The 27,068-nt window shown below is 40.9% G+C and overlaps 1 protein-coding gene across 1 annotated transcript in view; it reads right to left on the bottom strand.

Annotated features, from left to right (window-relative positions):
* DCC (DCC netrin 1 receptor) overlaps positions 1-26,237 on the bottom strand; it is a gene marked incomplete at both ends in the record, with an annotated part of 1,164,115 nt that extends 1,137,878 nt beyond the window's left edge. The window contains one exon of the mRNA XM_082668331.1: positions 26,147-26,237. Within this exon, the coding sequence (XP_082524457.1) occupies positions 26,147-26,237 (91 nt within the window). The remainder of the gene's footprint in view (positions 1-26,146) is intronic.
* Positions 26,238-27,068: the final 831 nt, after the last annotated feature.

Raw genomic sequence — 27,068 nt, 5'->3', positions numbered from 1 at the left:
ACACTCATACTTGACCTTTGCATAGCACTCCCCTTCTAAACATTCATGCACTGAACATCACTGTCTTATGAATCTTCTCAAGACCAGAGAGCAATGAAGGTAACAAGGAGACAAGTTTCAACATATCAAATGATAGTGAATTAACCTCTTGATATTTTCCAACTCAAGTTATTTTCAAACACATTCTCCTATTTTTTTTAAATGTACTGTGTCCAGCCAAAAAACCATGGAAGTGGGAAATATGATTTCTGAACTTTCAAAACTTCTAAAGTTTTCCAGTTTAACATCAAAGCCATAAGTCCACCAACATAAGTCTCAGTAGAAAAGAGAAAGTAGGAACAATAGGTTAAAAGGATCACCCAAGAGACTCCTGCAATCTCATGACCAATTATTATTGCTCAGCAATGCCACTGGCCTTTGCCTTGGCTCAGCCAGCTCCTACCACCCTCTACGCCTGCCCTTTCTGTGCCACTTCCACCCTCTTGTGTATGCTAAGAAGGGGAAAAACAAGATCAGTGGGTAAAAGATAGGAAGGAAGAATTTAGATTGAGAGTAAAACAGAACTTTCTGGAACAATTAATGATCTAAAAGTGAAGGGAGATATCACAATAGATTGTGAGATATCAAGGAGAAAGTTGGAGAATATTTGAGAATGTCATGTAAAGGAATTTTTTTCCTTGGCCACAAGGATAAACTAGTTGACTTTAAAGTTCCCACCCAACTCTTATAAATCTTGAAACCGTGTTCACAATAGATTGTTAAATTTTTTAAAAGTTATACAAGTATATATGAGATTATTCATTTACTATTTATATATATAAAATACCAAAATGTCAACAGTAATTCTCTGAGTCATGCAATGAGTGATTTATATTTTTTCCCATTTATCTCTTTTAAGGTTTTATTCATTGAACACAATTTCATTGGCAAAAGAGATAAAAAGAGTTTAAAAAGTCATTGTAGACATCATAGAACCGATCATTATGTGTTATATAATTTATTCTATGTGAATAAATAGGTCACAAGGGCAGTTGGCATTGTCTCCACAGAACAAAGGCAATGAAATCAAAGTGTGAATGGCATTAAAAAATTAACCAAAAATAGAGCCAAGGCTCAGCCCTCCATCTGGCCTCAGCTGCTCTCAGAGCTGAAGCTCCTATAGACATCCATGAGACAGTGATTCAGGGAATACCAACCTGCTCAGCCATCACAATCTCAAGGAGTCCAGGGTCGCTGCAAGCCCAACATATGGGGGAGCCACGTTGGACAGTCTAGCTGGCAGGCTGGCGGGTACAAAGGTGACCCAGGACCTAGTGAGGGTACATCTGAATTTCCAAAGTCACTGGAGGATAGCTAATCCTGGTATCTTAGAAGCAAGACTTTCAAGACCTGATTGGCCAATCAGAATGGAGGAGGCAGGGCACTTTGGAAGGTCCTGGGTAGCAAATATTTACCAACCAGTGAGGAAATATTTTTATTTTTAGCAATGTGACCATCCATACTGGTACCTGAATACCATTGTTGGCTGAATACCAACAATGGGTTTAAATAATTTGCTTAATCCACCGGTAGAACCTAATTCTCCTGCTTTTACCCATGCCTTTCTTCAAGGGCTAGCACATCTCCTGTTCTAGAAAATCCTGGGAAGTACATCTTGCCTGACAAATATCCCTGCTTACAGACTTCTGAGTCATAGAAGACAACTGCTTGAAGCAATAGGCAAGGGAGTTTTTGTATCTAAAACATAAATGCTAAGAATCTTTCAAGGAAGGAAAATGTGCTGTGTTCTTTATGGGCTGTGCAATCTAAGAGAAAGGAGAAATGAGGGACTTTGAAGGGTGCCCTCGTGAACCTGAGTGCCACGTCTATGTTCTCATTTCAAAATACAGGAGGCCTAGAAATAGAAACAGAACCAATCAATTACATAATTCCATTAATGAGTCTGAGTTGAACCTGTTCTGCATGCAGACTTTACGATGAGCTCTGAGTCTCCTATTGGACCATAAACCAACAAATTAAATCCCTAGAAAAGCATCTAGAAAGCAACCTAAGGAAGTAACTGCTCCTTTTTAATGTAGGGGGCTGAAAGAACAAAGGAAAGTCTTGTTTGATTCTGTCTCCACTCCCCAACCTGGCCACACCAAGGATCATAAGGAAAGATTCAGTTTTTCTTCCACAGCATTTGATAACATTGTCACATTCCACTCTCCTGTTAGGTTCTGATATTCTTATGTTGAGGAGTCTACACACACCCAAAACAGAAACTCAATCATAGATTTTTAGACACTAAGAAAAAAAAAGGAAAACTATGAGCTACAATATAAAAATCATTGTGGAGTTCAAATGTCCTCTCCCTAGCGCCCCCCGCTTAGGAATTTATGAAAGCTTACTTGATGTAAAATGGACCATTCCTACCATTGCCCCTCATCTTGCTTTCAACCAGATAACAAGCCAACGCTTGAAATTAGGGAATAGAGAGACGTGATATGTGAGATGCTGCACAAATTCAAGAAAGAAATTAACTGCTTATCAAGGTCAATAGCTTCCCAGCTCCTGATAGGAAACATAACCATCAAATGTGGATCTGTGGGAAGCAGAACTGATTGGATAAATGGAGTTAACGCAACTAATAACCATCATTCGCCCATTCTTGGGAATGGCTAGGCTTTTACAAATAGGGCGGCCATTGTTGAAGAAAGTAACTCAGAGGCTGGGTCTAACAGTTTCAGCCTTTGAGATGCCGCTTGACCTTTTTCCATCCTGAAACTGATTCGCTTCAGCTAGGAGAAGGCTTTCAAAATCAAAATGCTATACACCGCCAAGGGCATGTTTCTTCATTCAATCAAGAGTTTAATTACATTGTTCATGGAAAGAAAGCAGTGCTGTCACAGAATAGTCAAACCACACATGGCAAGCTTAGAGTAATTCAAGGCCTGAAACGTTTAGAAGGTGGACAAGTCCATGAAAAAAAACCCCAATGCATTATTTATAGGAAGCTCAGCTTTGACTCATTAAAAAGAAAATTCAGTGCCTTCTAGTTTTACTCCTTGACATTCATCATCTTTACAGGTCAAGTCAGTGGTACGACAGAAGGTGAAATATGATTTCCCCACTCCCCCAACATTTCTACAACAAACCCGAGGTAAAATTTTGTTAACCTCGTGTTTCTCATAGATTTCATTACAGTAAAAAGCCTCAAGACTGCTTGAAAAGTAGAGATCCAAGTGCCAAGCGAAAACCCCATTTCTCAAGCAGTGGATGACCTATCATTCAAAGTCACTGCATTCATAACACCTCAGATACCTCATCTAATCACCTCACATGTGTCCTCATCTAATCCATTTAAATGCTGGATTCGTGATGATAACTTAGTGAACCAAAAAGGAACAGTGGTTTGGATAAGGAGAATATGTTGGAGTTCAATTAAATGAAGATTTGTTTCTAACATTTGTCAACTTAGTTCTCAGCACCTCTTCACCTTCGAATAATACTTAGATTTTATGTTTTCAGTTTAATTCTGTTTGGTCCCTGGGATGCTAACTTCCAGCAAGACAAGTAAAGGTACCACGGAAGAGGATAATGACCTCCTATGTGTTAAGGAAAGAAATCTGATATTTGAAAATCTATTTGATAAATATTGGAAGCACTGAAGACTTAATGGTACTACAACCATGAGAAGCAATAAGGAGACTAGCAATGCCTTTGTTTTCCTGCCTGCTGAGAGCTGATAGAATCTTAGGCTTAATAGAGTCTTCTTGTGAAGTTATCACAGCGGAAAAATCCAACCTACATTTACTTCCACCTACATTCAGGGAGGAGCATCAATCATTTGTGTTTTCCACACTATTACATCATCATTATCATAACTGAGCACTAATCGAGGGAATAAAGAAAAAAATGTTCTTGGTCTTTTTCTTTACACAGCTAACGGTTTCACTGCAGAGAGTCTTCACATGCATTAGCAAAATAACACCAAGCTGTACATGATTAGTAAAAAATAGGAATTGGAATAGGAAGCAAAATTCTTTAAGGCATTACGGGCTTGAGTACACTGGGACTTTAGAGGTATGAGCGAGAAACCTCTGGGGTGACGTCATTGAAGAGGTTGGACATAAGGCAGCCCTCGGACAGTTTTTCTGAACTTCACTGATTAATGAGCACAACAGTCAGTACTGCTTTGAGCAGATTTGGAAGTCACATGAAAGAGCTGCGGTGGCACTGGCTGCTTCTCTTAACCACATTGCTAATTCATGAGCAATCCCAGCTCTTAGAATATGGTAGAGATTTGAGTAGGAAGGATGCTTGAATTAGAACTTCTGAAACTCTGACTTGCAAACACATAACCAGGGGATTTTGTGAAAATGTAGATTCCAAAGCAGCAGATCTCGGAGGAAGGCTGGGTTTCTGCATTTCTAACAAGCTCCTATGCGACGCTAATGCTGTGGGTCCACAGGCCACACTTTGAGAAGAAAGGTATTAGAGGACAGTTGGGCATTTCTGATGCCTTGGAGCTAACTCTTTTCCTCCGCGCAAAAAAGAAGACAGCTACATCTGTCCAAAAGCCATGTCTCTTTCTCTTTGTGGAGATCATTTTCATCTTGATCATATCTTTTGTTCCCTAAATGATAAAGCAAATGTTTGAGGTTTTTGTTTTGTTTTGTTGCTGTTTTCAGATTTATCTATTTGCTTATTTGGTAAAAAGAAAACAGAGCTCAATATTTTAATGTGATGCAAAAACAGACATAACTTTTCCCAAGTTTCACAGTAATTGTATGGCAGGTAGAAAAAGAAAAATAAAAGATCAAGCAAAATGAATGAACAGTGGTTTATCCCAGAGGGATGGAATTATGGGGAAGTTTCCTTTTTCCAACTCAAATATTTCCATAATATGTGAATCTTCACAATAAGCACAGATTTTTTTATGCAGAAATTATAATAAAAATAAGGATATAAATAAACATCAAATTTTGAGAGGGCCAGGTTGTCATCTCTACATGGCTGTCAGCTCTGTCATGCTAGTAGCATCACTTTGGGCTGCTGTGATCTTACATGAGACAAATTGGGCAACTGCATATTCTTCAACATTTGTAAGAAATAGAACAGAATCAGTCAGTTTTAAACTTTCAAGTTTAGGATTAGTGCATTTTATACATGAATCTACTTTCCCATATCTAATCATGAGTGAAAACGATGCATTCTTACTAGCAATTCCAAACAGGTGCTTTCTTTTCTAGCAGCAGCAAAATAATAAAATGGTTCAGGAACTGAACATTTGTATCCAATTTCACTTTTGGCTTAGTTAAGCAAAATCATCATCCCCGAATAAAGGTTTTCAATGTTTTTCAAACAACTTGCCTTGCTGAGAGGGCTTTTTCATAAAATCATACAATGGTCCCTGATTTTTTTTTAAAGAAATATGATGTACCATCTCTTTAACAGAAAATTGGGTTATTGATTAATTGATTATATGCTGCTCACAAATGCCAACTTAAGCACAAGTAAGGAGAAGCTACTGAATGTTCATAACTCAAAGGCTGCAAGACCATGCTACATGGTTGCATTATTACCGTCTTCTATTTTAATGAAGACATAGCACAGCACTTTGTTGGCCTAATTTACACGATATATCAAAACTATGTGAAATGCCCCTACACTACAATGGGAGAGAAATTACAACGCATATGTGAATTACAGAGCTTAGCCTGGTTGTTAAGGTAGGGCATTAGCATTTCAAAGTTGTAGTTGGAATGTTAGTCTTTTATAAAGGTGGCAGTGGATTTCTTTTCAGAGGAAATTAAAGTGCATAAAGCTGTCTTATAACCTGTTAGTGAAAACTGTGACATTTGATAATGATTAACAGAAAATTGATTTTTTATTTAGATACTCAATAATCTAGAAGTGTCTAAATAATAAATGGATCATAGGAATATACCACCCACTGGGAGAGGAAAAATGAATATTATAAAAATAATAATATAATAATAATAACATCAACTATTTATCTAAGAATCACAGCATGAATTCAAGAATGTGTGTTTTGAAGCCAGGATTTGAATCATAGGTCTGCTATTTACTAGCATGGAGCCACAAGAAAATTAGCTAACATCTTGGTGTTTCACTTTTTCCACCTGTAAAAGGGCATAATATTAGGTCCTTCCTCATTGTTTTACTGTGAGAGTAAATAATTTAATATGGGAATACACAACAGTTAGGACTGAGTGTGATTGCAAGTGACAGAAACCTCATGACAATGGTTTAAAACCAAACAGAGCAACAAGGTTCTACTGTATAGCACAGGGAACTATATTCAATATCCTGTAATAAAGCATAACGGAAAAGAATCTGAAAAAGAATATATATATAAAATAATATATATATAAAGTTATATATATGTATAACTGAATCACTTTGCTGTACAGCAGAAATTAACACAACATTGTAAATCAACCATACTTCAATAAAATAAATTTAAAAAAAACAAAGAGAGGTATTATTCCTTATATTAACAGGAAGTCTTAAAAGGAGCAGTCCCAAGAAGGTATTGTTGCTCAAGAAAGCCATCATGGACTCAAATTTCTTCTCATTTCCTTCTCATTGCCCTTAATAGGTGAACTAATGCAGAATGGCTATGACTTAGAGCCTCAATGCTGCTGTCCAGACAGAAAGGAGAAAGTAACAAAGAGGAAGGGGGTGGTTCTGAGGTCGGGAGAGCAAACTTTTTCCCAAGGAGTCTCCTGATTTCACACCATTCACCAGAACTATGTCACACAGACGATCCTAGCTGCAAGGGAGTCGGGGAAACAGTCTTTTAGCTGGCATACTGCTGAATAGAATGGAAAATATCCCTTTATTAAATAAGGAAATAGGTGGGCAATAAATATGTCATGCACAATACCTGCCATATCATTTTATTTTTTTAAATTCTTTTCTCCATTGAAGCTCCTTGCTTCTCTCCTTCTTTATTTATTTATTTGGCCACACCGAATGTGGAACTTAGTTCCCCAACCAGGGAATGAACCCAAGTCCCTTGCATTGGAAGCATGAAGTCTTAACCACTACACCACCAGAGAAGTCCCCCTGCCATGTCACTTTAAACCACACAGAGTCTCATAAATACTGGCTGTTATTATTATTCTACACTTTTGTACTTTATATATGCCTCAGGCTCAGTGAGACTAATCATGGTATATGCATCTGAAAACACAGACATTTCTTTGCAGTGGCTCATTTACACAGGGGAGATTTAAGTACCACTTAAAGAAGAAGTTCCATTGGTGACCTGGAGACAGAAAGGCTAAATCTACAGGGAGATAAGACATGGGACATCTGTCCTCAAATCAGCCCTTCAACTGAATCTGAGTCATATGTAGAGAAAAGTTACAGACCCTAGTTAAAAGAATTGTTGTCTTAAAGGGTTTTGTGAAACAAGGGACTCAGGCAACTTGATAAAGTTTAACAGAGAGGAAGAGACTATAGAGACACTCTGTCCCTGGACATAATGCTCAGGCACTGGAGAGGTTCTAGAGCTTGCACAGCCTTACACAAAGCAGCAAAGGCCAAATCCAAGAGAGGAGGCAGGACACCTGGCAGGAGATGGAAGCGCTGGGAAGACACAGGAGAAGTCCAGCAGGCATGCCAGACTGCCAGACACACATTGACGACACAAGGCCCCTCCCGGAACTCCTAAAAATATGCAAAGAAGGCACTGCAGGAGGCTGAAGGCCCGTTTTAGAGAGTGGGGAGCATTCGTGACAATGAGGAGTCGTCTAGATTGTGTACATGTTAACTTATTTAATCCAGACTAATACTAGTATAGTCTTGCTAGTTACCTTTTTATTAGTGCTTAGTGCCTGAGTCACAGAATATACGAAATAATTCACATGTATTTTCTCAAAAAATATTATAAACACTGTCTGAATTAGGTATTCTACTTTACAGATGAGGAAACTAAGCATAGACAGGTAGAGGAGTATCTTATCCCATTTAGAAAGTTCTAGGGCTGGAATCTACACTCAAGTGCCCCTGACTCGAAAATCATACCCTGAGTTCAAAGACTGGCTTGACAAATAGAGAGCTATCATGGTTAATTTTTAGAGAGAATGTACAGCAAAATACGGTGGTTTTCAAAGTTAAGTGTGCATAAGACTCACCTAGAAAGTGAGTCTCTCTCACTTTAGCTAAAAATGCTATTCCCTAGTCCCCCCCTGGTATGTCCAGGATTCTAATTCAGGTGGTGTCAGGTGGAGTCTAGCAATTTGCATTTTAAAAGATGCACACATCACACTGATGCAACCATACTTTGAGAAAAGTACTGGGATAATAAGGGTTATAGAAACATCATCTATAATTCTCAGAATAATCACACAAGAACGAAACTATCATCTTAGTAAACTATCATTTCTTAGTAAACTAATAAATTAGTTTACTAGGATTACGTATTCTGCTGGTTTTTCCACTCTGACAAAACAAAATAGGATGTTTTTAAAATCATTTTTTAAATTTTAGAATAATTTTAGATTTACAGAAAAAATGTGAAGATAGTACAGAAAGTTGCTATATATCCCATATTAAATTTCCTCTATCATTAGTAACATATTATTATGGCAGCTTTACTAAAATTAATGAATCAGTACTGATGTATTATTAACTAAAGTCCAGACTTTATTCAGATATCTTTAGTTTTTACCTAAAGTCCTTTTTCTGTCCCAAGATCCCACAAAAGACAGCATATTACATTTCATCATCATGTCTCCATAGGCTTGCCTTGGCCCCAACAGTTCCTCAGACTGTCCTTATTTTTAATGACCTTGATAGTTTGAGGAGTATTGGTCAGGTATGTTGTAGAATGTTCCTCAATTGGGGTTTGTCTAATCATGATTATACTGGGGTTATGGGTTTGGGAAAGGAAGTTCACAGAGATGAAGTGCCACTATCATCACATCCTCCCAGGGGTACATGCTCTTATCATGGTTTGTCATTGTCAATGATGACCTTGATCATCTGTCAAGTTTCCTGCCCCCCTGCCCCGTAAAGTTACTCTCCCCCTTCCCCTTGCATCCTGTACTTTTTGGAAGGAAGTCACTGTACACAGTCCACACTGAAAAAAGTAGGGGTTATACTCCACCTCCTTCAGGGTAGGTTATCTATATAAAGTATTTGGAAATCTTCTGTGTGAGACATTTGTCTCCTCTCTTCCATGTATTTATTTATTTATTAAGGAATTTATTTATAGTAGTATAGTATAAATTTATATATAGTAGTATATAAATAGTATGTTTATTTTGTATTTTGAGTTATAATTCAAAATTACTTGATTTATTGTGTTGCTCAAATTGTTCCAGCTTTGGCCATTGAGAGCTTTCAGTTAGCTCCTGTGTCCCTTTGACACACTCCATCATTGTGCATTTTTCTTTCTTTCTTTCTTTCTTTCTTTCTTTTTCTTAAAGAACTTCCGTACTCTCTGGCACTTACATATTTCCAGCCTAAGTCTTAGAATCAGCCATTTCTCCAAGGAACCCTTGTTCCTTTTACTGGAGAATGCTATTAGAAATTAAGATTTGCATGCTAGATGTCATTTTTTTAAGTACATGTACTTTTGGAAAACCAAAAAGACAGATGCCCTTCATTTTGTTGGGTTTTTGCCCTTGCTTTTGGAAGGTGTCAGATATAACTAGTGAGTAAATGAATTAAAAGTCAGAAGACTTGGGTTTTTCTTACAGAACCAGTAAGTTCTACGTGATCTTAAACAAGTAATGGACCGCCAGTCTTCATAAGCTCACTCACAAAACACGTAAGAAGAATTAGCTCTTCTGCCCACTTTTTAGATGTATTGGGAGAGGAATTTAGATAATGGATGTGAAAGCCATTGGAAAATATAAAATATCAGACAAACATAAGGCAACAACATCATCATCATTCATCAATTATTAATTATCATAATCTTACATGACTGTTTTTGGTGAAAGTACAAAGGAAGAGCTATTTAAGCTGAAAATTCTGTGCTGGGCTACCTGCCCTTTGGCTTTAAAAAGTATAGAAAATCTTTTATAGGCTAGCTAACACCCTTCATGCATTAGTAATAAAGGATTTTGGCATCTTGGACCAAAGTTTTCTATACATTTTTGAAGCTCTCCTAAAAGGAAAAGGATGGAAACATTAATTTCCAGCACAGACTTATTCCAGCAGTGCTGAGGCCTAAATTGGCTTTTGCAGCTACTACATCTCAGTTCAAAATGTGCATGATGGGATCTGTCTTCTCCTGAGCACTCTGTCCTTCTGAGACCTCCCTAAAATTATTAGGAAGCGGCTTGCAGATAAAACCTCTTCATTCTAAAATTACATTATTTATGCTGCCAAAGCTACTTCGCCAGATGACCTTGTCATTTCTCTCTCCCTTTTCTCCTTGGCTATCGCAGATCTGCTGCGGAAGAGGCTAGTGAAGCCACTGCTGGTGATGGGAACTGGTGGCCATGGCCAGTAGGTGGCTGACTCTTGGAAGTGAAGCATTCACCATCTTTTCTCTTGTCTTCCAGAGTCTGGACACGTAAAGAAGTGTCCACACAGGAACATCCCAAACACCTTGCCCACCTGACTTGTCCTCTTTATTCATGAAACCCTTCTGACAGCGTTTCTCTCTCTTCCTCTCCTCTACCTATACTTCTCAATCATTTGGTTCTTAATAATATGTTGTCTTGCAGCTCTGCTTGTCTTTGTTTTTTTCATGTTTAAACTGCCTAGGTTTTATTTCCCCAAGCATTCTATTCATTCTATGAGAACAGTGGTAGTATGTAAGATGCTTTTTATTATGCATCCAATGTTAAGAGCCAACAAATATGATAAATCAAACATGGTCTCAATAAACATCTGTTGAATGAATGGATAAAAACAAAAATAGCTTAGTGCTTACTATGTACCAAGGACTGTGATAATCCTTTAGTGTGATTCTCCTTGTTTAATTAACCCATTCCCAGTTTTAGGGATAAGGAGGGAATCATAATGAGGGTCACGAAGTTAAATCTTGGTAGAGCCAAGATTTAATTCCACGTGTGCAGAAATGTTTCGTGGCACTCATTCTTAGATTTGTGGTTTGGGTGTTCAGTTAACTTCTCTGAAACCCTGTCTCGTCATCAGGACAATGAGACGGGCATCTCAAACAATTGCTGAAGTCCTTTCCTGCTTGACTGATGTGCTGAAACACACGAAGAGCTGACCTTTTGACCTTTTCATCCTGGGTGCCCCTCTTGTGCTCATCATCTTGTCTTGGCTTCCACTGACTTCTACAAAAATAGTATTTTAATTTTTTAAAAATAAATTTATTTATTTATTTTTGGCTGTATTGGGTCTTCGTTGCTGCGCGTGGACTTTCTCTAGTTGCAGCGAGTAGGGGCTACTCTCCATTGTGGTGTGTGGGCTTCTCATTGCAGTGACTTCTCTTGTTGCAGAGCATGGGCTCTAGGTGCACGGGCTTCAGTAGTTGTGGCACATGGGCTCAGTAGTTGTGGCCCACAGGCTGTAGAGCACAGGCTCAGTAGTTGTGGCGCACAGGTTTAGTTGCTCTGCAACACGTGGGATCTTCCTGGACCAGGGCTTGAACCCATGTCCCCTGCATTGGCAGGCGGATTCTTTTTTTTTTTGCGGTACACGGGCCTCTCCCGTTGCGGAGCACAGGCTCCAGACGCGCAGGCTCAGCGGCCGTGGCTCACGGGTCCAGCCGCTTCGCGGCATGTGGGATCTTCCCGGACCGGGGCACAAACCCGTGTCCCCTGCATCGGCAGGCGGACTCTCAACCACTGCGCCACCAGGGAAGCCCGCAGGCGGATGCTTAACCGCTGCACCATCAGGGAAGTACCAAAAATAGTATTTTAATTTTTTGATTCAACCCAGTCTTCAGGAATGGTTCTCCTAAGGAAAACACGGAGTCTATCCCTGGGATTATTATCTTGGAAGTATTTATACACCTATTTTGTCTTGTTTCATTTTCATACCTGTGAGTTGACAAATGCCCTAGATGTTGGCCCCAACAGTTCCTCAGACTGTCCTTATTTTTAATGACCTTGATAGTTTGAGGAGTATTGGTCAGGTATGTTGTAGAATGTTCCTCAATTGGGGTTTGTCTAATCATGATTATACTGGGGTTATGGGTTTGGGAAAGGAAGTTCACAGAGATGCAGTAATAACAGGGCTTAAAGAGATAGCAAATTCTATAGACTTCACATACTTGCATTTTAGTGTTTGCAGGATTTCCTTGATTTTGAATTTTTTCCAAGAACTCTGGAATGGCGCCAATAAAATTAGTAAGACTGCCATGTAAAGGAAAAAACAATCAAGCACAAAGAAGGGAAGAGGAGAATAAAATAAAATTCTCTGGAAAAAGCTGAGTACTCATATGAAATGTAATATATCCCTAACTGAACTTTGCATGGCTTGTGATAAAAGTAACTTCAGATTCTGTGCAAACTTGAGAATAACCATTATATGGAAATCAATTAGTGAGTATTTGTTAGATAATTAATATGCACCCAGCACTATACGAGGCACATTAAAACAAAAGTATTAGACGTGCTTCTCCAATAAATAAATTATCCTACCATCTCCAATATATTCTGATACTGAAAATAAGCTGTTTCTGACAGTTTGGGGACCAGGTAGTTGGCAAAAAAAAAAAGAAAACCTTCAAGTTTGGACATCAAATTTTATGTTAGCGCAGGTTTAGAGGGTAAGGACTTCTATGACCCAAATACGACAGCCAAGGCACAAGTTAGTTGTAAGCCATCAAACGGGCACCCGTGTTCTCTGATGGGGCCCCCTCTTAATAGGCCTTGCAGCCTGCCCCCACTTATTCTTCCATCTGGCTAACAGCATGTTGGCTAAAATACCACGACACTGCTGAAGACCCTTCAGAATTTTTCCCACTCCCATCCCCACCCCAGGTACCTAATTTAGGGTGACCAAACACTACAGTTTACCTGGGGCTGTCCTACTCTTAACACTGAAAGTCCTGCTTCCTAGGAGGCCTCCCAGTCCTGGGCAAACAGGAACAGCTGGTTGCCCCCTAAATGCTGCAGCGTCAGGACCAGAGCCACCAAACTCTCCCACAGGCCTATTCCTCTATGTATGTCCTACTCCCTCCGCCTATGAGTTTGTTCTCCTTCTCTTCCTTTAATTCATTCTTGAAGATTGATTAAATTATCTTTCCTAAGCTATAGGCCATGAAATGCATTTTTTCCCCGAGAGGCGGTTTCACCCTTCTATAAACAGGATTTTACTCTAGAGGGAAAAAAAAAAAAAAAAAACAGCAGCCTTACATAACCTTTCACAAAAGCCCTACTCATTTTCTACCAGGACCTGAAAAGGGCCTACATTTCATGGGCGAAGCAGAAAACTTCTCTCACCAAGAAGAACACTGGTGATTTTCATTCAGATTGATCCAATCTGCACAGCTGAACCCCCAGGTTCTCTTCTTGTAGAGTCTGATTTGGAGCACGCCAGTTAAAGCTCCTCTCTCTGCCAGGCAGTGCAGAGCAAAAAGCTTCAAAACCTCGCACTGAGCTTTCTGTCTGTAAAGCTTTACTCTCTTCAAACACCTCAGTTACGCCCCTTCTCCCCCTACCACAGAGGCCCAGGCAAATGAGCATTTGGTCTGTTTCATGCCCTGAAGACCGTTCCCCATCAAACGATGAGCATCAGCATGGGGTCGCTGGCAGGGTCTCACTTTGAGCACCTGTGGGCTTTTAGCGTCAGACCCAAGAGGCAGAGGAGGGAGGGTGAGGATGGACTCAGGGCCCTAGTGTCCCTTTCGAGTGCCTGCCATTCTCCCTGCATCTGAGTATTTTTAAGGAGGAAAGGGGATAGAGGGAGGAGAAAATATGGAATGCAAAGCCGGAGACCCTTTTACAATGTACCTTCTTCCTTGAGCATTGATAAGAAGGGAAAAGGCAGGTGGAAAACCCAGAGAGCATTTTCAGAGCATTTTCAAGGGCCTTTAATCTCAAGGAAAATGAAACATGTCATGGTCTCCAAGAAATACATTAGCTGCTAAATTACACACCAGAAGGCTCTTGGATGTTGGTGTAGTTCGCCATTCCAAGACCAGTTCCTGAAGCTAAAGTCCTCCAAAGAAGCTTCAAGCTAAGATTAAACAAGTATGGATGGAACCTTTTCCCACTGAGATTTTTACAAAGAAATCGAGCCCAGGGTCACTTCCGTCCGTGGGTTTTCAGTCTCCTAGGGCAGTGTTTCTCAGTCACCTGGGATTCTCATTCAGTTAAGTCGAGGTCTCGACTCACTTTCTGTTTTCCTAAATAGATCCTGGGAGATGCAAATGTTGCTGGTCCATGGACCACACTTTGAATAGCAAGGTCCTAGGACACTGATTCTCAAACTTGGCTACACTTTGGGACAACATGGAGGTTTAGTAACTGTGTGTGCTGGGCCTCATCTCAGAGATTCTAATTCTATTGTACAGGATAGAGCTGGGCATTAACACCTAGCCAAGGTGAGAGTGTCTTCTTCAGAGAGAAGATTCTCAGGGCAAATTATACCTGGCACTGCACGTTAACCACTAGCCTCCAGGTGTTCATGCTAAGTAGATGCTGGACTCAATGGGTCTGCAGGAAATGGATGTGGTTAACCAAACAGGAGTTAAAGGAGGAAGTTAATTTGGATGAGGGTTCCACAGGAGGTACGTCATACGGTGCCAAGTTTGATCAATATTGTACTGTGTCAGGTCTAACTTAGCTGAATCTGTTAGCCCCTGAATCTAGCAAAGGCATGGACCATGGACCACTAAACCATGACCCACTAAACGAAGCATGGGCTTGATTTCAAAATTTCTGTTAGAATCTGACATCTTATTTTATTTCTAAGTCTTTAAAATCAACTACAACAATGAAATTGAGGAGGGTTCTAGAGTGGCCTGCCCATGCCTGTGAAATCTGCTACATGTAGACTATTCCAGTATAAATCTAGCCCACAGTAGGATAATACTAAACACAGCTAGCCTTTAGAGAACATTTAAGGGTCAGGCATGGGAATGGATACCGTTTATCTAACTGTTGGAGTAAGTTTATCTCCAGTTTAGAGATGGGAAAGAGAAGTCAATTTTGTCTCCATTTTACAGACGGGGAAGTCGAGGTCAAGTCCACTAGCTGACAGGCTTTCCCCCGCCAGGTTGTGCCACGTCTCTCATCATAACCCAAGACCACAGGACCATGCAGCCAACTCCTTTGCAACTTGGCAGCAGTGGAGGGAAGGGGATGCAAGCTCAGTGGCTTCTAAGTGAGCTGCAACTTAAAGCTAGGAGAACACGCATCCATTTTTTTTAAGGAACAGTAATAGAAAGAAAATGTATACAACAACAGGAGCATCTTGAAAAAATAAGCTGCAAAAATTTTTAAATCTTAGGTTCAGTTTCCTTTTTAAAAAATTCACCTAGAGTTATCAGGCGCACATTTCAAAGGAGGTCACGGGAAAACGAAATGTCTCCGTGCCAATCTTACTTGAATAGAAAAGGTGAAGTCCTGTTTCTCTCTGTTCAGTGATAGCTTTCAAAGTGGAAGTAGCCTGTTACACATGCTCATTAATAATCACTTGCATTCATCTAGCTCTTTACACTTTGCAAAGATTTTTTTCCCCCATTTTACATTGTGTCCACACAACCCCATAGGTATTTCTAAACATGTGAGATAGGTAGGTTCATAAATTCACACCTAATAGTTAATAAGAAAATCAGGGCAAGGATTACCTATGCAATTTGCTTAAATTTTTAAATGATTGTGCTGAAACTAGAAAAAGGTCTTTGTTGTGAACTCATTTCAATTCATTCAACCAGTATTTATTAGTATGCGTAGCTACTATCTTCAAGAGAGGATCCAAGGGTATTCTCCAGCCTCAGCCAAGCCGTCATCATGATTAGTTCTCCTGGATCTGCTTCCACTCATCTTCTTTGAATTCACTATGCCTCCACCCACTACACAGCCTTTGCACTCACCCTTCTCACTAGCATTTTCTCCCCTGCCTCTCCCTAAACATCCCCTCTTTAACCAAGTTTACTTATTCTTTGGGTGCCAACTACAACTTTCTCAGGGGAGCCTTCTTGGAGCTGGATCTGAGCTGCTCTCCTATAATACTCTCTTTCTTTCAAAGGCTTCTCTCATTCGAAATAATGGACTTATTAACATATTTATTTGATTAGCATTTCCATCCACTGCATTCAAAGTTCTATCACCACCTTAGCACAATACCTGGCACACACTCAATAAATAAGGAAAGAAAGGGTCATGGAGGTCTGGGGATGCATGTATAGCAATAGGCTGCCAGATCTGCCACATAAAACTCCATATCCTTGGGGCTTCCCTGGTGGCGCAGTGGTTGAGAGTCTGCCTGCCGATGCAGGGTACACGGGTTCGTGCCCTGGTCCGGGAAGATCCCGCGTGCCGCGGAGCGGCTGGGCCCGTGAGCCATGGCCGCTGAGCGTGCGCGTCCAGAGCCTGTGCTCCGCAACGGGAAAGGCAAAAAAACCCCCAAAAATCTCCATATCCTCGTTCTTGCCAAACGTGAGCTTGGTTTAAACATGATTGACAACTTTTTACACTCCTTCCTTTTTGTTTTTGTTTTGTTTTGGTCAATCAATCTATGGATACAAGGATGAAAGAATTGGCTCTGTTACCCCATCTGGCTAGCATTAATATATTAATGATATAATGCATAAACATGGTAGTTGATATTTTTCAGAGTCTACCCTGCTTGGTTTGTGCTTCTTCTCTTAATGAGTACTTTGTTCTGCCTTGTAACCCATTTAGCTATGTCTGTGCCTGTCACCTTCTCTTAGTGATAAACTCTTGGAGGGCAGAGACACATTTAAGCCTTTCATTTAATTCTCTGTAACCCATAGTAAATGTTTAGTAACTATTACCTTGAATAAAAGTCTTAATTTTATTTGATCCTTATAATACCTCAATGATTTTGTCAGGCATTGATAGTCCTACCTGGAAAATGAGGACTTAAAATTTGAGAGACAAACTGTGTGTCCGTGAATGACTGTACAATAAGGTAAACGCTATGCTAAATCTGTATTTCCTAGTATATGACTTGGGAGAGCTTACTTAGAAGAGCACATTAAATTTGGGGCACTTGATTACCAGAAAGATATAAACAAACTAGAGGGAGTTCAGGTAAGAAAAATAAACATGATTAAGCTTCTGGAGAGGTATGAAGAAAGATTAAATGAACTAAATATTTACAGTCTGGTTAAGTGAGGACTCAGGGGGGAGGCAAGAATGATTTATGGCTAAAATTATCTAACAGGCTTCAGCACAGAAGACACAGAATGCCACTGAGGAGGGCAAACAGGAACCAGGAGCTGGGTGATAGGAGTGACAGGAGGAATATTTAGAACAGGACTATCCAAGATGAATTTTAAGAGGAAATTTTAACAGCAAGAACTGATATGCTGCTGAAAAGTTTCAAGGGAAACAGTGAACAAGCCATCCCTGGAGACATCTCAAACCAGAAGGGAAAATAACTAGAAATTGTCCTGCAGGGAACAGCTCTGCCCAGACATTAGACATGAAAAGGAAAGCTTTGCAGATTTTCTCTCTAATTTACATTCTTCTGGGATCCCAAGAGGCTGAGCAAAGATGTGGAAACAATGGATTGAGGACTCCGGGCGCGAGGGGTTTGCTTAAATGTCTCAGCCTTGGCTCACATCTCTAATGAGTCGGCACAGAGGCAACACCCCAGAGAAGCCACTGCTAGCATATCCAAGGCTTTATTCCATCCAGGGCCCTTCATTAGTCTGTCCCGTGGGAAGGGGTGAAACAATTAGGGACACCCCCCCCCCCCCGCCAAAACTGGGACGTGTGCGTACGCCCTTGTGCAAGCATGGGTTTTGTTTGAAACCCACAGTCATATATGTAACGATGATCCTGGGCCTATGTACTTTACCATGTTGGAAACATACCCAAGTTCAAATGCCAGATTAGGATTTTAACTCATACTTGGTATCTGGCATTAGAATTCTGTGATTTAGTCATCTTTGAGTTCTGTCATATTCAGGGGATTTATAAGGTTCCTCAAATTAAGCCTGGCACCTCAGGATCCAGCTTCCCTGTAAGTGACATGCTGCATAGACATAATAAATAGGATAAAGCAGGATACTGACATGGCAAGAGTTACTCTAGGTAATCAACAATCCTACAGTGACTAAGGATCTCTCTTCCAGTCTAAAGTAAGTGTTCATTCTGGAAAGCTGTCTAGGGAAGGTCTGGGCTAAAGTAGGCATGATACAGTATCAGGGAACAACTTCCTAAAAGTTAGATGACCAACCGCATCTAAACCTAAAAGCAAAAGTTGCTTAGTAGCAAAGACAGAATAACTACTAACAGTAATAGTACTGATGCCACAAAGCAAATGGCTGCTCAGTTGGAAAAACAGAATCATAGAACTACCTTGCTGAAATCACAAATGGCCAATAAATTTATGGGAAAAAATGTTCAACCTTATGAGCAATCAGGGAAATGCAAATTAAAACCACAGTGAGATGCTAATCTATATCCAGCAGATGAGGGCAAATTAAACATATGACAATACCAAGTACTGGTGGAGACATGGAACAAAGAAGATTGTCCTGTGCTCCTGGTGGGAGTTTCAATGCAAAGTTCAAGGTAACTTGTCATTGTGCCCTAAAAGTAAAGATGCCCTTTCTATGACTCAGCAACTCCATCCCTAGACATGCACTCTAGACATGGTGGCAAATTTGTTCCACAGAACATGGATAAGAATGTTCATAGCGGTATTATTGGCAATAGCAAAATACTGACTCCCCAGAAGTTCAGCAATGGTAGATTGATTAAGTGTGGTTAATTAATATCGTGGAATATTATACAGCAGAGAAAGTGACTGAAGTGTAGCCATATGCATTCTCACAGATGAATCTCAAATATTTAATGTTTAGCAAAATTACATACCAGAGAAGAATACATACATTATATTTATTTTATATGGTCACGTACAGGCAAAGCAAAATCACATGTTAAAGATTCAAACATATGTAGCAAAACTATAAAAAGGCAAGGGACTAATTAATACAAAATTAAGAAAAATGCAGGTGGGCACATGGGTTATTTGTTTCATTAAAATTATTATTGTGATCAATGTTATTATTATTAATTATACCCAACACTATATATATAGTATGCTCATAACTTAAATAAATCATATAATGTTGAAAACAGTAATATAACTAGAAGTTGTCTAGTCCACACCCTCATTTAACAAGGAAAAACATAAAAATGGCATCCAAAGTAACAGCAGATTTCAGAAATGCTACAAACCCATTAGTGAAAACCAATTAGCTAGTGAGGGACTCAGGACTTGATTTAGAATCTCCCCTTTCACTTTAGACACATCTCAACAAAACACAGTCACCTATCTCTCAGCAAATCAGAAGTAGAAAAGAGAAAAACTTCTTTGAAGAAGTCTTACGACAGGGGGAACTTCCAGCTGGATACAAACAAGCAGATAAATCGCATTCTACAAATCAGTAATAAAAGCCTTAGGAAAACAAAGCAATAGTCTGTGGCCATTTAGTGGGAAATAAACAGTCCTCCATGAGGCAATATCTTCAGAAATCATCGCTATAAGATCAGATAATTTAATAAGTAAGCCATTTTAAGTATGTTCTACATACTTAAAATGCAGCTAAGGGAGTGGATAAACATTTTTAAAGGCTTAAAAAATGAGTAAAATCAGGAAATGTTGGTGTTTAACAAGAAACTTCAGTACTAAGAAAACTAGAGTAAATAACATTTATATTAACCATTTAATTCGTTTATTCTCTTATAAAAATGTTAAAGTCAATTTAAGAACATTTAAGATACCAGAGTAATGTTGGTATTGATAAGCTCTCTTACCAGGTTAAGATACACTAACGAGTTGGTATTTTCATTAGATTGTATCATAAAGATGCAGTTAATTCAGTAGAACATTTTTGTCCTAGGTATGCCCAAAAGTAGCCTTCTGGCAAGAACTAGTCTGTAACGGATGAGCAAAAGACAAGAGCAAAATCTCCAAATTGCAATGCGTACCCGTCAAATCGCTCAGAATAATCACAAGTGGTATAAAGGGCCTTCCTCTCTTGAAACCGTGACATGGCTGAACAAGCAAGAAGTCAGAGAATTTGGATGTGTGAAATTAAGCTAAAGTACCTCACAAAAATAAGAAGTAGGTTATAGGCACTGGGCTCAGAGAATTTAGGAAAGAAGATAAATTTCCTCACCCAGGTCATGTCATAACAATAAACTTTAAAAATATGATCAATAAATAGGGAATGATTTATATGTTTTCTGGTTGAACTACTCCCTCAAGAAATGAAAGCTGTGAATAATACGGTTGTTTCAAACTATTTATAAAAAAGCAACATGTACTAGTATAACCACTGGCAAATCACCATCAATAATGAAAAAGAAGAAATATATTCAATCATACACATTATTATGTATTTCTAAACTATACCATTGATAAGGTCAGGCATTTCTAAACCACTAAAAAAAAAAAAAAGTACTTAACAGTTGAGTTAAAGAGGTCTGGTTTTTTTAACCTCAGGCTAAAATGTGTCAAAGAACTTTAAAACACTATAGTGTTTTGATCATCAATGAGCCAACCTAGATTTCTGTGTGTTAGTCCAGCACTAAAGCAGAGAAATAGAAGGAATCAACCATCTACTGAAGGAGGGAGCAAACTGTGGAATACTAAGAGGCGCTGTAATGTACCTTCGTGCTGCAATTATAAAGGTGTGTAATATTCTGCATTTTATTTTCTGCTGTTACCCGCTTGGCATGTGTAACATATCATTTTATCTTGCACGTTTCAATTGGCCTACAGGGAAAATAATCTGGACTGTTCATCCTTTTTTTTTTTTTTTTTTAATTGACAAGTTTAACATTTGCTTTACTTGAGGTCTTGTTTTGAAGGAAAATATCTTAAATGCTTTGGGGTCAGTGCCATGCTACTGATTTTATAATACCCATTAAGAAGTGCTTTGATCTCTGAAAAGTAGTAACTTTGAAGAAAATTAAAGTTCTATTATTCCAAGCAGGTAACACCCTCCTGGAAAGAAAGCAGCATGCTGAGGTTGGCATAATCTACCCTCCCCTAGTGGTCATTTCTACCTCCCATTAATGCTCTATGAGCTCTGAAATTTCAATGATACTGGCTGAGAGGCCACTAGTTAGTCTCCTATAGTAAGAGTACCACTTAGCTGTCTTTAGAATTTACAGGTAGTTTAACTTCCCAAAAAAGAAACACTCATGAAAATTTAAAAATTTGTTTTTAAGGCAAATCCCCATGACCTTGCAAAGTGTAGTACAGCATGTTAACTGCAGTGCCTGTGGATCAGGACCTTGGATTCACAGTGAGAAAGGTTTTCCTGGGTTGTATGAAGGGTGGCAGTGTTGATGCTATACAGTTTAGAGATCAGAGCTATAATTCTGTAGAGATAGGCTGGAGAGAAGCAAGCAGGCTGCAGAACAGTTCATCGGGCATCATGTTGGTATTTAATTCAGTGTGTTTCAATCAAGACTTAGTGAGATCCCAGGCTACAATTCATTAGGGTATAACTGTTGTGACAATTCACGAAACGCTTCAATCCTCCTCGAGTATCATAATAAAGAAACAGAGAAAAAAGAAGAAGATTCCACGTTTGTGTTTTATGAATTGTAAATGTGCACAGTATTTACCACTCCACTTCAGGGATTATGGTGTTTCCAGAACCAAGTGACTTTTTATCTTCAGTTAATTAATCAAGTAATCCTTGGCAGGCTTATGTCATTATTCCTTTTACTCAGGCAAAACAAAGGTTTCCCGAAATTTGCGTATACAGTTCATGTAAGAGATTATCATCTGAGGTAGGTTACTCCATCAAAAATTGATCATTTGAGCTAGTAGCTGTGTAACAAATACCAGAATACAGCAATGTGTTCCTAAGTCAGTGCAAGATTCTGAGTGCAATACAGGCCATATCTTTGGAAAGTGGGGAGATCCACAGCCAGGTCAGAAGAGCTCACTCACCAGTGAAATAGCACACTGGTTTCCAGAAGCATCTTTATGTATTTAGCACTAGCTCAATTCCCCCCCGAAGTCATACATTTGGGGAGGTGGCATGGAGGGTGAAAATGCTCTCTTCCTTGTATATGATTGGCTTTTAATATAAGCAAATGCCAGAAACAACTGCATCCCTTCCTCATAGAATTACTTTGTTTGGCAGAAGTATGAGGAAAAAGAAATTTCACAAGCACAGTTTCAGATGGCAAATTTTCCAAAGAAAAAGTAAGAATATTTGCTTTAAATTGTAATCTCGCGGCCCAGTCTTCCATGGAAAGAAATATTCTGTTCAGAAATTCAGCACTACCTACATACATGCAGCATCACCTAAAGATAAAAAGTGTTTTCGTTGAGAAGTTAAGATTGAAAATAGAGCTTGTTTCCAAAGGAGAAAGATAGTACTAGATGACCCTACTACATACAGCAGGAAACGTTCTAGGAGCAAATCATATGCATTTGAAGAATTTCAAACTATTGAACGAAAGAAGAAATGTAAGCCAGAGAGGAAGAAATCTTTCCTCTCATAAAAGATGCTTTTGAGGATAACTAGAGTGCTAGAATTCCCTTGGAAGATGCAGTGCCATCCCTTCCCTCTCCAGAAACAAGTAAAAATATCCCCTTCCACCTAAAAATCACCTCCTCAAATCTCATCCAGCTCCCCATTGGCTGAGAAAATCGTACTACAGCCTGTAAATATCCTGTACTCCGGGAGAAACTTCCAGCAGGGCTCATTGAAGAATTTAGACAGGATTAAAGCTCTTCCTCTTCAATGAAAACAATAAGGAAGTTTGCTGGAAGGTTAACTTGCCCAAGAATAAATGTAAGTCATACACACTGGGAAGTTATAAATCTCTCCCCAGGGGAAAAAAAAAAAAAAAATGCCTATCAGCAGCTCAAGCCAGCCCAGCTCTTAAGAACATTAAAGCAAATGCACTAAGCCTAATATATGCACATAGAACACATGTGGTGGCTGTTTCACATGCTTCATAACTCAGAGGGCAAGGCTGCTGTGTGGGAAATGGATGCTGTGACAGGTCCCTGGTGATTTATACCGCAGCACTCACAGAGGAGTGGACAGCTGGGCTGCCCAGGCGCCCTCAGGTCCTGCCATGCTCCACTCAACAGCAAAGCCAGATCTGGGGCGTCGGATCTGCTTTGGTTGCGGGGGATGAGAAAGATGTGGATAGGGGACGTAGCAAGCTTTATCTCACCATGTCCCGACGACATAAACGCGCACTGATGTTTTTAATCGAATGTAATCCAAACATATATATGAAGAATTAATTAAAATTAACATGTATACTTGCAATTGCATTCATTACCATCGAAAATTTTCATCTCTTCTGAGATGCCAGGACTCTACTTAGTGCCTTTGCTTGGGGCTCAAGTCAAATATATAAGAAGACAGCATCTTACAAAAAGCCAGCTAGAAAAGCACTAGCCTCCTCCTCCAACATCACTTCCCCATCCTATGCCAACACTGTCCAGGGATGCCCTTTGTTATGTCCTAATGATTTCACAAAAATCTACAGCAGTTTCAGACTTTATCTAGGAAGTGGGAAAATAGCCAGTGCTATTGTACTTGTCTCCATAATCCTTTGTCACCAATCAACAAAGTCTTTAAAAACATCCTCCTGAATGGGAATTTCACTCCCGGTAAACTAGACACTTGGCCTTATTAAGGGCACCTCCTACTGGTCCTTTCATAGAGTGAACTGTGCTTTCCTCATCATCAATTCCCTGCCATGTCCCTGAAGAGGGGAAATTGCTACTGGAGAAAGCAGAAACAGATTAAGGAGCAAAGATCAGAGTGATCTGAATTAGCGATATCTCAAAACTGCACCATCCACTTTCCTGGGACTGGCGCAAACTACATCACATCTGAAAATAACACAAATGGATTTAGAAGTATAGAGGAGCTTAAAGATTGAGACCCACAAGCCTATCCACAGGCACTTCCCTTGTATATGTATCTTTTTGTCTGCCTTTTCAATCATAGACTTATCCCTTGAGGAGTTAATTAAAATAAAGTAATATATGGTCCTAACTTTCTAGACAAGAAACTTAAATAAATGGGAAGGGGGATAATTAATTAATTTAGATATTAGTAAAACATATATAAATCCATCTCCATTCATTTATCCCCACCCTTTGCCAAAGACAGTTGGGAAAGGCTTTAAAATATTTTAGTGTAACTGACAAAATGTCATTGTCCATTTCTGCACACCTTCCTTGTCTAATGCAGTATTTTCAGCCCACGCATTTCAGGCCTGGCTCCATAGACTTTCTACCCAGCGAGGATGCCCCTCTAAACTTCCCCTCTCTCCTCCTTGGCCTTCTACCAAACTGCCCGAGAGCACAAGTCAATCTGTGCAGAAGGAGGGTGCTCCTGGCTGCAGCATCTAGTGTCTGAGGGTAGCAGGAGGAAATTTTGAAGACACCTTTCGAGACTGCTTTACTGCAGGGATAGTCCCCCGCCCACCTTCTGGGAGTAATTGCTGAGGACAAAGCTCCGGGAGAGTGGAGCCCAGAGGAGGAGACCAGCCTGAGAGGGAGGGAGGAAGCACGAGCTGCTGGGGGAGCGAATGCTGATACGCATGCACCGCACCGGAACACACACACATACACACACATACACACACCCCTCTTGCTGGCTTGTGCTCGCTCGCTCTGTCAGGCCAAAGGAAGGCGAAGGGTCGGGTCGATGTGGATGCGCAGATCCCTACTCCTTTTCGGCCACGTCAAAATTTGGGGAGCCTCGCACTTGAGTGTCTGAATCCCTAGCCACCGGAGAGGCACATTCCCCACTGGCGCTCGCAACCCTGGACCGCGCAGCACTTAGCAGCAACAAGAAAGCCGGAGCTTCAGGTTCCCGATAGGCTGGGGGCTTGGACACGGTTTACATTCTGTTCCCTGTTAATTTCCAAGCCACATGTTGGGGTGCTCCCACCCAACGCCTGGCCCCTGCCAGAGGCCCCTTTTCTCTGGGATTTGGGGAAAGGTTATTTCCGAAGGGAACTGAATGCTCAGCCAGTTGCTCTCCCTTCTTCCCCGCCGGGCCCACTCCCTACACCCTAGTGTCCATCTACACTTGTGGTGAGGCCGGCAAAACCAGTAGACTGTTATAATGAATCATTTTGTTCTTTTTTAAATTATTATAATTATTTTGGCCACGAAACCTCCAGCTCCACGTTCGCAGACTGCCGCAGCCCTGAGCATCCCTCCGATCCCTCTTTTTCCTGCTCTAACCCAATCCAGTGCCCAAACAGTTTTGCCATTTTTAATTAGGAACTGCGCTTGCCAAGTACCAGGGCCAGGGGGCTGGTTCCCCAGAATAGCAATCATTTGGAGTTTGGAAGTGTCCTGGAGATATCTGGAGACTTAGCTTGAGAGCTGCATTCACTGTTAAAAAATAAAACAAAACACGCCTCCTTCCTCCTGGCAACTCTGCAGCCTCCTTCGGCACCATCGTCCCCTCCTCCAAAGTACCAAAACACATTAGCGTCCCTTTCTCCAATTCTCAATCAGCAAGTCTAAAAATCCAAACCAGAGATGCGTCATACACAAACGACTCAGCCCCACCATCTACATTCCGCACAGACTCCCTCAAAGCCCCCCTGGAGGACCTCCTCCACTTGGCCCTGTTGCCCCAATTCCCCTCCTCCGTAGCTTTCCGAGGCTTTAAGGATCCAACCCAGTTCCTTTCAAGACGTCCCCATCACCTGCTTCCTCCCTGCCCCAGCCCGCCAGCTCTCCAAACCAATGCAAGTATTTGCAAAAGCAAAGACGTGAGAAGCACCAGATTTGTTAAAAAGCCAAGGGGCGCCCCTTTCCCCAGCTGCCAACATCCTCCACCCCCAGGGAAAAAAAAGTCTTCCCATCTTTTATCATCGGTGAGGAAATGGGGGACAGAGGGAGCTCCGAACATCTTGCCCTTTCTCCCTCGACCCCAATTCTACTACTCGCCAAAGGAAATGAGGAGAAGGAAAGGGGTGTGTTGGGGGGGTGGCCGGAGGGTGCGAAGAGAAGAAAGGAAAGAACCTCTTACCGGTGACTTGGAGATGTGCGCTGAGCAGGGTAGCTCCGAAGAGTACAAAAGCCAGCTTGGGTACCCAAACACATCCAAGACTATTCTCCATATTTCAGCCAACACCTTCGGGGCCGCGGGTCCTGGGCAGCCGCAACACTCACACACATGCACTCACACACGCATGCACACATGCACACACACGCGCCGAGCCCCTTCGGCTTCCTCCTCGTCCACTTCCTCCACCTTTCTCCACCTCCCCTGCGCCTCTTCTGCCTCCGAAGCCTTTTTCCTCGTCCACTGACAGAATCAGCAGCAAAAAGAGGCAGCAAAAAGTTCCATTCGGTCCAAGAGATCTCGAGCCCCGGTAAAACCTCGGAAAACTAACTCAAAGAAACAGAGGGAACAAGAGGAGGGCAACCAGCTCTCCACGGGGCTTCCGAAACAGCAATAAACAGACTACCCAGGAGGGACCAAGACGAGACAGAAAGGAATCCTGTGGCTGGGCTGTGCATCCAAAGATTGACGCTGGGTAAAGTTGAAGAGAAAAATCCGTGCGCGAAACCTGGGGATGCTGTTTGGTTTTCCTCCAAGAGCCGAGGGGGACCTGGGGAGGAGAGGCAGGGCGCTGCGGGGTGGAGCGCTCTCACTTGTTACTGTGGTGTCCGCCAGTGGTGCGTGAGCCGGGAGTTGCAGCCGTACTATCCATTGATCCGGAGAAGTGGAGGGCCGGAAGGGAAAATGTGGAGACCGGAGGGAAACGAACAGGATCAGGCAAAGATTCCACGGGAAAGGGGGTGGGGGCAGAGAGATGCCGGCGAAGAAAAAAAAGAGCGGTCGGGGGAGGCTTCCAAGCAGCTGCATTCGCCTGGTCTACATATCAATGAGCAGGGATGCCCTCTGTGGGCAAAGCGTGGGAAGTCACTTTTGTCAATGGAGCTGG

This window comes from Grampus griseus (assembly GCF_964374135.1).
Source record: "Grampus griseus genome assembly, chromosome: 12".
Classification (NCBI taxonomy): Eukaryota; Metazoa; Chordata; class Mammalia; order Artiodactyla; family Delphinidae; genus Grampus; species Grampus griseus.
The sequence above is the reverse complement of the archived record's forward strand: the minus strand, read 5'-3'. Positions and strand labels throughout refer to the sequence as shown.